This window comes from Doryrhamphus excisus, linkage group LG11, assembly GCF_037039965.1.
Source record: "Doryrhamphus excisus strain RoL-2023G ecotype Guam linkage group LG11, RoL_Dexc_Guam_v1.1, whole genome shotgun sequence".
Classification (NCBI taxonomy): domain Eukaryota; kingdom Metazoa; phylum Chordata; class Actinopteri; order Syngnathiformes; family Syngnathidae; genus Doryrhamphus; species Doryrhamphus excisus.
This window is the reverse complement of record NC_136367.1, coordinates 21,330,319-21,343,166: the sequence shown is the minus strand read 5'-3', so window position 1 is coordinate 21,343,166 and position 12,848 is coordinate 21,330,319. Positions and strand designations below refer to the sequence as shown.

Sequence of the window (12,848 nt, the reverse complement as noted above, 5' to 3'; positions counted from 1 at the left end):
TGCTGCCTCTCTGCACTATCATTCATGGCTATTTATGCACCCGCTTCTTTATTATTGTAAAATGCTTCCTTGCAAGGTCTCGCTCTGCTCCTGTCCCCAAGAAAACTCAAAACACCCCCCCCCCGAGGCCTGTTTTGTCTCAGTGAAATCAAATCATTCTTTTGTTGCTCGTCTCTTCATTACTCTTTTACGTTTTTGTTAGATTTGGAATACATCTGTTGATCTGTGCTAAATCCAATTCCAAGCAGGCCAGACGACTCATCTGAGGAGCGCGTGAGCCGGAGAGTTGGAATATAAATAATCCATGCGCCTAAGTAGTGTCACTGGGCTGCTGTGTTGGCATGTCGGCACCGTTCAGTAAAAACATGGCCGCCTCGGGGGCATTGTCTGGGTTCCAGCATCCGAAAGTTCGATGACTCCTTTAATAGGCAGCGCCACAGCTTCAGACATCATCTCGTATGCATCGGGAGAAACTTTCCATTAAGGACTTTCCGACTGAAGGAGGAAAACCCAGTGTATCCTGAATATAGTATAGCATTTTTACACTTTGAATCTTTTTACACCAACAGGAATTCAGCTTGGCTAAGCTGACAGATAAATGATCCATTGCAGGGCTTGTAATTGAAAACGCTGAGAGGGGGTGCACAATTAATCTTTTTCCACCCCTACCTCAAATTTCCATGGAGAAATACCAGAAAATTCAGATAATAGATTAGGGCGATGTTGTTTGGATGGCGAGGGAGGAGAGGCGAGGAGTTCTCCATCACTAATCCCTCTGGCGGTGACTGCATCTAAATAACCTGCAGAAAAGGATAAAGACCTGCATCCATCACGGGACTAGGATCGGGGACAGTGATTGATGCCTCGGCCCGCCGCTTTGCCTCTCCCTCCGTGGTCGGGGGTGGGAGGTGACACCCGTACTCGGGAGAAATATCTGGGATAAAACTGGCAGGAAAAAGCTTGGACCTCATTGGGACTGAGGGATTCGGGGTACACTGCAGGTTCTGTGTAGATTTGAATAGTCCTATCTCTCAGGTCTCTTCTGGGTTATCGGTTCAGATCGATAGAAAGTGCTTTTGTGTCACCCACATTGAGTCCCTGGTTGTCTCCTATGTGTGCCTGTAGGACCCCGATCCTCTGCCTTGTGTGCCTGGACCGACTGTGCAGCTTCCTGGCCCCGAAGGTGGCAGTCTGATGGATATTGTGTGTGTGCCAGGCTGTGCGAGCCTTTCCTCCCCACCCTAAGATTGATCCCTCATTACCTCCCATTCCTTTCTCTTGCCCCCCCCCCCCCCCCCCCCCCCGAGTGCCTCTGCCTTTATCGGCGTGTGAATAGTTGAAGCTGGCTGGCTCCAACAGATGGCCACGGCTCAGGACACAAAAGTAAGCATCTGAAAACAGAAAAGCTGAAAAGTTTTGGCCGCTGGGAGAGCAGGCGAGGCGACAAACGTAAACAGCCAAGATAACCCCGGTGACAACATGCTCTGTGGTGAGTGAAGAAGAAGAAGAAGAGAAGCGTTGGAGGGTTGGAGTCCAGCAAAATTGAATTGTAGATTGAGTGAACCTCTCTCCTCCCTCTTTCCCTCCCTCTTGTATTTATCCAGTGTGAGACCACGCCTCCCTCCTTTCACTTGTCAGTGCGTCTAGAACAGTGAGCTATCTGCACCGGGGCTGCGCGGGGGGGTGAGAGCGATCCTCACTCTGCCAGCGCAGGCGAGCGGATCCGAGCAGACCGGACAGGACTAGATGCTGCGGACTTGCAGGAGCAGGTGTGTGATTTCTATTTGCGTGCATGCGTGACATATCGGGAAAGGGAGGACTTGTCTCGGGTACGGTGAAGGAGCTTTGCCCTAGTTTACACTTCAATACTCTGATGGCTTCTGTTCCTCCCTGAGATTTGTGCACCAAGTCATTACAGCGATGCGATGCTCAACGGGGCTCCAGTGTTCAGCACCGAGACTGGGCTCTTTATGTGCTGCTGGACTTGCACTAACCTGGGTAGTTGATGTATATTTCTATTTATTATACAAGTTGTTACTGTTAGGCTTCACGGTCATTTAATGCTTCCCTGTTGTGTTGAGCCTTCATAGGGGAAAAAAGTCACTTCAGCCTTCTCAGCACTCTTTGTCTCCATGGGGGGGCCGCTTTTTAAAACATGCTACGCTCATTGTCTCAGTCTCGGTTTACTCATCCAAATATAATCAGGACAGTTGCTGAATGCTGTGGAGTGCTTCTCTAAATTTAGAAGCAGAACTGCAAGGCGGAATCCGTTTGCTTAAATGCAGGACACTTTTGGATTGTTTACCTCTTACAGAGTTATTTTTTACAGCCCCCCAACATCTGTCAAAGGTCGCCACGACGGCAGCCACTGCCCCTCCTATAAAAGGCGTCCGGTGGTCTCGGCTGAAGCCAATATTCTCGCCATCGGTGTGTTGTCGATATATTTATGGGTCAAAGCCCGTGTCCCCACTAAGCTGTGGTAGTTATCATAGCGGAGGGGGTCCGTGAGAGGGGACCTGGAGGTTGAAATATTCATGCCGGAGCCTGCTCAATGGGCCGTGCTGTTTGCAGCGATATGGGTGGATGGATGAACAAATGCAAGGATGGAGGCGAGTAAAGAAGCTCAGGGAGATACGTGTTCTTACAGCATTCATTATTTATCACAACGCACTCTGCCATGGAAGCTCTAACCCCCACATCAACTGGCCTCTTTTTCTCACCGAGACGCCCGTGGACCCAAGGAGGCGGATGCTCCTGCTAAGTCTACCTGTCAGGTTGTCCCCAGGCATGTTCCGGTTGCAGCCAAAAGCACACCCGCGCAAACCCACGCATGCGCCCGACGTCTTCTCTCCACATACGATTTGTTGCAGCCACACTGCCTTAAAAGGAAGTGACCACAAAATCAGCCGCTTGTGTGCTCCCGTCCGTCCGTTTTTCACCTTCACTGGTCTCCTTTTGTGAGGCTAATGGACGCCGCTCACAATCGGTAGGAGTGGTGACCTTGAGACCTGTTGATGTTGTTTTTCGGCCGCCGTGCCGTGAATTCGTAAGAGACCGCGTGGGATTTGGGAGGCACTTGACATGCCGTTTTGTAAAGTGGCTGGAAAATGTGCAGAAGAGGTGGCGACGCAGCCAAGGCGCCGGCATGAATATGGATTGTATGCTAATGCAACGGCTGTTGACTCAAGCTGTTGATAAAAGCAAAGGACATGTCCCTCATGGCGTTGATGCGGCCACCATCGCTAGCCGCAGGGTGACGGGTGGCAGATATCCGTGACAGTCGCCAAGGTGACACCGCATCATGATAGAATGGCTTCTGCCCATTACGGTACCGGCTGGGGTTGGGCTTGGGGGGTTATCTTAATGGGCCTGAAGTCCATGACTGGCAGATTCTGGTCCTCTCGTTATCCACTTCCAGCACTTATGCCATATTTACATACGTGAAGTGTTTAATTGGGGATGTCTGGGATTGGCGAAAGCTGATATGCTGATATTGTCCAAATTTCAACTACTACATTCAGCTAATTAGGGTCGGCATGGTTTACATATACGATGGTGGTGCTGGTACTTTGGGAACTTTTAGTGTGCCCAAGCCGGTACTACATAGGAATATTTGTCCACAAACATTCATTCATTCATTCATTCATTTTTTACTGCTTATCCTCACGAGGGTGCTGGAGCCTATCCCAGCTGTCTTAAGGCGAGAGGCGGGGTCCACCCTGGACTGGTGGCCAGCCAATCACAGGGCACATATAGACAAACAACCATTCACACTCACATTCATACCTATGGACAATTTGGAGTGGCCAATTAACCTAGCATGTTTTTGGAATGTGGGAGGAAACCGGAGTACCCGGAGAAAACCCACACATGCAAGGTGGTATTGAACTTGGGTCTCCTAGCTGTGAGGTCTGCGCGCTAACCACTCAACCGCCGTGCAGCCTGTGTCCAGAAACAAAGCTTTTTTATTTTTACGTCATTTTGTTGACCGCGATAGTAATTTAAATACTTCAATACGAAGTTGAAATTAACTTGATCAGTATGAATTCAAGTCCACAACAAACTGTCCTAACGACCACAGAAAGAAACAGCCAGAATACACAACACGGGGAATGTGGAAAAGTACTTTATGGTCATAGTAATGGTAATGGTAATGGTAATGGTAATGGTAATGGTTTTATTTCATTTGAACATGCATCAGATTCCAATTGAGTGCATCCCATAATCAGTTCCCAGTTCCACATGTCCAAAAGGAGTAGGAAGAAGCAAAGCTTATTAAATCCTACCCCTCCATCTGGTACTTTTACAAACACTAATTGTTACATTTGTTCACTTCCTGCTTTCCATAATACAGTTTAAGGTTTTTTTTGTTTTTTTTTTTTTAAATAATACTTCGGTACGAGGTGATATGAGCATCCAATGCCATAATGGGTACCATAGTAACTGTCAATATAGTGATATATATAACACAGCATGACAGTTACTATGGCAACTTTAACTTTAAGTAAAATAAAGTTTAAAAAGCGTGTGGGAATGTTGCTTTACACGACGTTATTTGCACAATGTCACCTTCCAACACGTAATGAAGAAATGAGGCACTGATAGCCTCTTTGTACGCCGCCGGCACCGGTGCTACGACGATACGGTTTAAGTACGCTTCGTTATAAGTACAATACACGTCAAAGAAGCATGCTGTTACACATCGGAGTTGAGAAGAATATTTATATCTGTTGAGTGGAAACACTGGTGTGTTCCAGTGTGAGAGGAAGCTGGAGTTTACCGGCAGCACATCTCAATGCTGCGTCTCCTCTCTGCGCTAACGATAACACAGCAGAGGGGCTCTCCGAATACAGCTTGCACACCATCCCACCGCCGTGGAGGGAGGAAAGGAGCAGAGAGGAGCACACAGCAAAAAGCACGGCTGTGACCGTCCAGTCCGTGTTCCGGTCCGTGTGCTGTACTCCAGCGTGGTTGGGCGATGTGAGAACAATCAGATTCCAATCATGGCTTAGTGTGGCTGAGCTGGGCTGCTGCAGCGGGAGCCTGCCAGCCAAAGAGAAGGGCTTCATGGCTCCTTCTGTCTCAGGAGACATGCCACCATTAAACCGGAAAGCTCGCACTAAAAACCTGCAATATCGCCACATTTTATGTCGGGGGGGCTTCGACCACTGGCTGTTCGATCCCGGGGCTATCCGTGGCCTTTTCGCCAGTTTTGTCACAGTGGTGTCAAACTTATGTGCCGATGTTAACATGCTCCGAGCCGTAATTGGCAGGCCGGGACGGGAGACATGCTTCTAGACATATCTCGTCCAATAAGCCGTATCTCATCACCATAATTACCACGTCTTTATTTTTATCCGCATTATCCACAGTTTGAGTGTCAGATGTAGATTTGAAGAGTTTTATCAACATTTTTAATCTTCTTGTCTCATCCAGCATCTAATGAGCGTCTCCTCCGGTGCCCCCAAATGGCTCCTGAGGTGTGTGCACATGTGCTCGCAATTAATATGGCAGACGCACTCCACTCGCCCCGGCTTAGTGAAACAGTCATTAAGAGCACTCAGACAACGACAGCCCGACAGGCGCTTTCATGTCACAATGAAATGCGTAGTGAGCGTACGGGAGATGTGCTGGGGTGTTAGAGCATTGATCCGCTCAAATATTGTTTTCTCTCGTTTGCTTGAGAGAAAACATCACGCCGTCAGATTTTTTACCGTGTGATTTGATTCTAGGAGGGTTGAAAAAGGATTGCTGCACTTGAACGTCACACGTCTCAAGGATTGAAAATCGAGATCTCTGTCATCTAGCATCAGTGACCGCACATCCAAAAACATACTGTGTACTGTATGCTGTAAACTGTATACTGCAGATATTTGAAGTTGGCGGCTTCACTCTATCACAGTTTTTCAGACATATTACTTCATAAATCATACCATTTCGTGGTTGGCGTAGTATTAGCCAAAGATGTGCATATGTAAGCAAATTGTACATACACTTTTTGCCCAAATGAAGCATTTTCAAGCAACCATACAATCCAATGGAAGCATTCCAATCGTGAATGTAGTATTTTAAGTTGGTCACCAGGGGTCGGTATTTGTGCGTGTTGAGACAAGCACCAGACTTGATCTTAGGCTTTTATTGCAGGTTTAACTTATCTCACAACAAGCATGAAAATAATGACATAATAATAATAGTCGTTATCATGAAAAAACCTCCCAAAAGCTAAAACTCAACTCTGAACCCATGACATCACTTCCTGTCCTCCATATGGAACACATTTACTGCGACACACACAAGAACAGGTTTTATTTATGTCTTAAATGGTACTGTGACATCTGACTATAGGGGTGTTATTTCATGTCTAGAGGACTCTAATGTTGAAGATTGTAAATAGGTAATAAGGATTGATTGCAGTGATAGGGATTTGGCAAAGTTTAGCTATCACTGTATGGCCTATCATGACCACACAATGACTCTAAATTGATTATGTGTACGTGCACATGTATGTGTGTGTACGTGCATGTGAAGAGAAGGGCATGATGACAAATATAGATATTTATTTGTCCACTATCGGTACCATCTGATAGCCAGTGGTGGTTTTATACTTTTTATGTGTTTTTTGTTTGTAAAAACAGCACCTTTACTCTGAATCCGAGCCGCTCGTCTTAGCTGCTTTCAGTCTTCCTTGTCTTCGTGACAGAAAGCAACTTTCCCTGATTTTCCACCCTCCAACTAACTTCCATTTCTGTGTCCATCACCCTGCCCACGCCCCGTGTTGAGCCTGGTCACAGCTTCAGCTCACACGCCGCCTCTCCGCTTGCTCGCCTGCACGCCTCCACGCCTCCACGCCTCAGGGTGCAACAACCATTGTGTTGCCGTAATAAGGTTTATGGAATTACAGATCTCTGAAATTGGATTTTCTCCCTCCACCAAAGCAGTGTGACTACAGGTTTAGAACCGCGTGCATCGGGGCACATGTGACCTGCGTCTGAACTGCTTTGTGAGCATAGTGCTGCTGTAATGTTTCTGTACAGAAAGACAAGCTGGCAATTCAATGAAATTACAGTCATGACTTCCTCCTGTTCCTAAGTCAACCAGAAATTCTACTTCTTGGAACTTTGTCTGTATTGATCTAATTCCTAGCCTCTGCTGCCTTTGCTCTACTTTGCCTGACACTCACATTGCTTTAATCCCTCCAATCCGGCTTCCGGTGGAGAAGTATAGCAAACACTACATGCTTAAATTTAATGAACGCTGAGATTCCTTGGCGGTCCCATCAAGCAGATCCTCCCAAATACCACCAGCATTGTCCAGTAGCTGGGAAGCGATGCGGAAAATGGGGAAGGGAGTGAGACGGGCGGCTTTGCGAGAACAACATGGAGGTGTTGGTAGGTACTTGGTATTCATTAGGAGTATTCTATAGTGGCGGCTTAGTGAACTCTTAATTGGAGAAGAGACAGCACTAGGGATGCGGGATCAATAAGATCAGTCCAGGGGTTCCAGCCCACTGAAATCAATCCGCCTCCCACCAGAGGAGAAGGCAGACAATCAGAGAAAAGACAATCCTGGGTTCCTGCCTGTTACTCCCCCAACTTCATCTGGATCAGCCTGGACCGGCATGAAGTAGTCCTGGGGGGATCGAGCCCGTAGCTTGCATCTGTTCATCAATGCACTTTTGGATTTTATGCCAATAGTGTAACTGTAATAAAAGGTGATTGATTGATACACCCGTTAGGAGACGCATGCTGCTAAAAATAGACACTTTCTCCTCGTTTTCTTCCACCTCGTTTTTTCTCGCCAGCTCTCTCTCCCTGACTTTTTGATGTATTGTGCGCTTATTCACATCAAGGACAAGGCCAGGTGTCGCATTTTCCCTCGGTTGTCATGCTCGTCACACCACAATGGCGCCCGCAGCTCGTTCCATTCCACGCCGCTCTTCTTCTTCGTTCTATTGAGTCTGTCACTTCTTGGGTTTCGTGAGACAAACGGCAAGTATATCTCCTCTGCAGGAGCCACAAGCTAATGTGGATGTCACGTTGGTCCAGCTAATCCCGCCAAAATAAATCATGTCTGCAGTGTTGGCCAATCATGGCTTCTCATTCTTGTGTCCTTGGCTCCGCCGTGTTGTCCAGATAGAATAAAGGCAGCTTTGACCAAGGCTGATCATCTTATTGGATGTCATAGATGGCACACGTGTCCACCACCTCTCCTTTTGCATGCCCAGTCGGGAACAGAGACACATACCTCTTGGCCCCGCCCCCAATACCGTGTGTGCGGCCATACATCGTGCAAACGCTGTCACCTGTCCAGTCAGAACATGGATCAGTCGGCCAAGCCAAACCCCCAAGACTTGACCTCAGACACCCACACACTGAAATAAAAGACCCAGGAGAACCAGGTGGAAACGCCCTTTTGTTTGTTTCTATGATGTCATCACCAGTTTACTCTGTAGTCCTTAGCTAACTAACACACTTAAACACCAAGTCTGTTTGCTTTAGTGGGGAATCATCCACAATGAAGCCAAAGAAAGCTGCAGTGGCAGCATTATAATAACAAAATGTTCATGCATCCCTTTTATTCATCTTTTAGGAGTATTTATTTGTGTTCCTAATTGTTTCCCCGCATGTAAAACTATTGTTGTTTCAAATGAAAGGTGTTTTGTATTAACATTTTTGGGTGTTTTGCAGTAACATTTTGCATCATTTATGTGAAGAATGTATTCACTTAGTGTCTGTCTGCGATTCGGGAACAGATTCATGATGCTAATCAACATTCCCACGTCCTTTTGGATCATAGTCATGGATCTGTGGCTGATGTCAACAACACGGATACAGTACATGCATTCCGCTGTCTTGCCAAGACGTAGACCTTAGGTTTCCTTAGGTTTCCTTAGGTTTCCTTAGGTTTCCTTAGGTTTCCTTAGGTTTCCTTAGGTTTCCTTAGGTTTCCTTAGGTTTCCCGTGTTGCATGAACACGTTCAGTGTGGTCAGTGTCTGTGAGAGGAAGGAGTGCTGCTGATTATTCTTACTATTATTTAGTAGCATCTGGATTCCTTTGGAGTGTGGTGAAGAGAGACAGGGATGATGCAGAAGGAGATTCTAGTATAAAACGTGCTCAGAATTGGAATGTTGTTTTGTCACAACTACTTATCTATTCTTTGCGTTTGCTTCAAAGAGGGTGGAGTCTAACGCAGAGGGTGGAGTCTAACGCAGAGGGTGGAGTCTAACGTAGAGGACGCCTGCTTCATTTTGAGTCAGGTAAGATTTTGTGTTCACAATTCCTTATGTCATGTGATCAACTTGCAGCCTGCAGTGAATTTGTAATACTTGGTAATATTTAGGGATGCTCTGATCAGGGTTCTATGCTGCCGATTCCGGGTACCGATCTTTCATGAGTGAAATCGATTACCGATAGCCATCCCATATATGAACTATAAATGTTCCAATTCATTAATGATGAGTATTCATCACAGAGGAATAAAATATACACACACAGTTTCAGGTCAAATGTGTGAAGGGGGACATGACTAAAAAGTCTGGGAACAATTGCTACCTCCCAGACCATTTGTGTTCCTCACTGTACGTACATTCACATTTGGGTGCGTCAGCCATCAAACGCGTCAGCATCAAAGGAGAGGCCCTCCATGCAAGGCCAGGCATCATCAGGTAGATGACATGAAACATCACAAACTCATCCAAGTCACGACTGTCAGATTAGCTATGGCTTCACTCTACATTGTGGATGATGAATTATTGGCTTTGGTGTTTTTTGTTCTTGTTATACTCGGTTAATGTGCATGTTTTTATTAGCACAAGAACGTGTGCACGTTTGATCTCTGAAGTGTAATCTCAGCAGCTCGTTCTGTGGGTGCTTTATTATTCATCAGCCATAAGCAATCAATCCACAGGCACCACATCAAGCACATCTAATGCCATCCAGACCGTCTGCTTTTACCACGATAATGTCAGTGCCGGTAAAGACATCAGGATTCGTACTCTTCTCAATGCAGCGTTTTTCTCATCCAAGTCTTTGTATTAGACCTCTTTGGCCTCATGGCCTTACCTGATAAACTGGTCATTTAACTCATCCAGTCCCAGACAAGCAGAACCGGCTAGTTTAGACCATTTTGCCTGATCTTTTAAAGGCATGTAGAATATTGTGTTCTACGGCTACATAAACATGGAACCTCCCAAATGAAAGTTTGTTTCTACGTTTTTCTGTTCCTCAGTAATCAGCAGTAGAACTTAGGAGACTTTCAGGAAAATATCAGTTCCCGACTAAAAAAGTTTTTACATCAAAATAACAATTTTATTACAAATGTAACACCTTGAACTATAGAGGTGGGGGCCGCATGGTGGACGAGTTATCAAACGCACGTCTGCCACCCTGTGGCTGTTTTTATGGCTTAAAAGTGCTCCAAGTGTTAATGCATTAGTGGAGCGTTGCATCATCACCTCTTCTAGTCTCTCGTGCAAACCCCATAAAATTCATATCTACATATATATAAATTAGGGATGTTTCACCTTCCTTCAAAGAGCCATGCAGTCAAGATGGATTGATTGTTCCTGCTGTTGTTAATTCATCAAATTGGTTGAAGCAAACAATACTGCAGACTTTTAACGTCAACACCCCACCCCCGTGGGGGATCAATTCATTACATCCAGAGACAAGCAAGGCATCATGCAGATTCCGCTTCATCACCTCAGTTTATCTGGCTGACAGTGATTAGCACAAAGAATAGCGGGAATGCGTCTATGACGGTAGAGCTGCGTAGTGGTCCCGGCATATTCCCTTTCTCTGGCTGTCAAGGCCATATGCTAATTAGGAAACGATGAGTATAGACTGAAATGAAAGAGCTCGTGAAGAGGGATGCTTGTGAGCAAAAGAAAATATATGAGAATTAATTAGCAAAGCAAGAAAAGTCAGGGATTATAAAGCAATTGCTGAAATATAGCCTTTGCTTCTCAAAGCTTTGGACTGTAAAGCCTCTTCCCCACAAAACAGGACATATTTGTGCTTGATGCTTTGCACTTCTGGGCTTTTAACCACATTTCCACAGTTAGAGCGTAGAAAACATGACCTTCTGTATATAATTAGTAACAGTATCAGAGCATTCCAGACATGAAATAACACCCCTATAGTCACTTTTACACCTTTTATTAGCCAGTTTTGCAGAGAAAATAACAGAAAATTAGACATAAAGAAGACCTACATAGACTCCCATGTTAGCTTCCAACGGGCGCCATTGTCCCACCAAGGTTACATTGCTGCCACCTAGTGACCAGTTTAGAATGCACTTTGCGACCGTATCCTCCGGATGCCTTAAGTTGATGTTTTTGTTCATTCAGTCACTTCTGTGCTTGACAGTACTTCTTTTAGGCCCGTCAACGAAACTGCAATGATTTCTGAACGTATTTTGAAAAAACACCAAATTAGCAACACAAATAAAAATACATGGCAACTCGGAGGAGGGGCCTGCCATTCATGCGGAATCTTTTCTTTACCGATCACCGGAGGCGGCAGAACTTTGATTCTTCTTGTCTCCGTGACGTTACCACGAGTCGACAGGTGAATGACGTGTCTTTGGTAAGCTATTCTGTTTGAGGTCTTCTCAACCCCGGCGTGAGGACAGCATTCCCGTTTCTCTTTCTTCCTCCTCGTCTGGATGGCAGGGGCCTTCAGCGGTGCAGTACCAAACCCCCAAATTCTTCCAATCAGAAAAGTGTTTCAAAGGCACGGTTCATCTGGCGTGTGAAGACCTCATCAATTCAGTTTTCTCCTCTAACGTCAACATCCCGCTCGCGGAGCTCAGCTTGTTTATGTGCCAGTTATATTTTTGCCGCGTTCCTTCCACTCGGTTGCACGTGTGTGATGTGCTTTCATATCCCGTGAGGCACTTGAGGTGATTTCCCCTTTGCAACGAGACCGGCTTGTTGTTGGAGGCTATTTCTCGCCTCCTCACTGATGTACGCCACGCACGTCGTCGAGCACGACGGGACCCCTTTTCTGACCCTCGTTTTCTACATCAGCAAGACCAGAAGTGCCAGCTTGCTTCCACGCTCCGCTGATTAGAAGTCAAATATTAAAGTGCTGTGTTGTGAGCTCAGCCTAATTGATTCCTTCCGCCTGGTGCACACATAATGGCCTGACAGCAGGCGATACCGCGCTTTGTCAACAACGGGCACGGTGCCCGGGACGACACCCCGGGAAGGCCCCCTGTGAGTGTGCCAGCCTGTGGCCCCACATGCTGAGAGGCCGCTTGGCAGACTCCCGAGGCCCAACGCCACATACTCCAGACAGCTCATTATCTGTGTCATCAGTCGGCTCTTTACAGGCGAGGGAGCGTGTGTGTGTGTGCGTCCCAAAATATATGACTTTTTTTTAAACAACTTACACGCTAACTTCCGCTGCTTCGGATAAATTAAGGGAGTTCCATTACCCGTCCGCGGTTATCACACCATTAAGGTAATTACGTGAATAGCTTTTGATGACGCTCTTTAACAAGGACCTACACATCTACGCAAACACGGGTGCCGCGATGGAGGCCGTCGCCGTCCAGCGTTGTTGAAAAATGCAGGTAACATATCCCCATCCCTCTCTTGTCTGCTTAACCCGGGAATTTATAGGCCGTTTTACGTACATCTTGAATGGACTTGGCTCCCTATTTATTTTTAATGCCTTTCTATTTCACCCGCTGGAGTGCAAGCAAGGACCCCGCGTTATACGATGTTCATCCACGCTGCCTTTCTCATGAATCTGATTGACCTTCTTGCTCGCCGTGATCCCCACTAAAAGGTTAAAGGTGCCTATTAATCTCCAGGTGCTCAGAAAGCTTACCCAATCCCCGG

General features: G+C 46.3%; 1 protein-coding gene across 6 annotated transcripts in view; it reads left to right on the top strand.

Annotated features, from left to right (window-relative positions):
- The first annotated feature begins 1,371 nt into the window (after positions 1-1,371).
- Positions 1,372-12,848, top strand: part of sulf2a (sulfatase 2a) — a 37,231-nt gene continuing 25,754 nt past the window's right edge. For 2 of the 6 annotated variants that reach the window (XR_013629372.1, XM_078794457.1), the window contains exon 1: positions 1,634-1,769. Coding sequence is in view for 4 of the 6 variants with exons in the window: in XM_078794457.1 (XP_078650583.1) it covers positions 1,747-1,769 (23 nt within the window). In the remaining 2 variants the exon portion in view is untranslated. Of the gene's footprint in view, positions 1,770-9,174; positions 9,258-12,848 lie in introns of all 6 variants that reach the window. The other 4 variants (XM_078794459.1, XM_078794456.1, XM_078794458.1 and 1 more) reach the window with 3 other exon arrangements.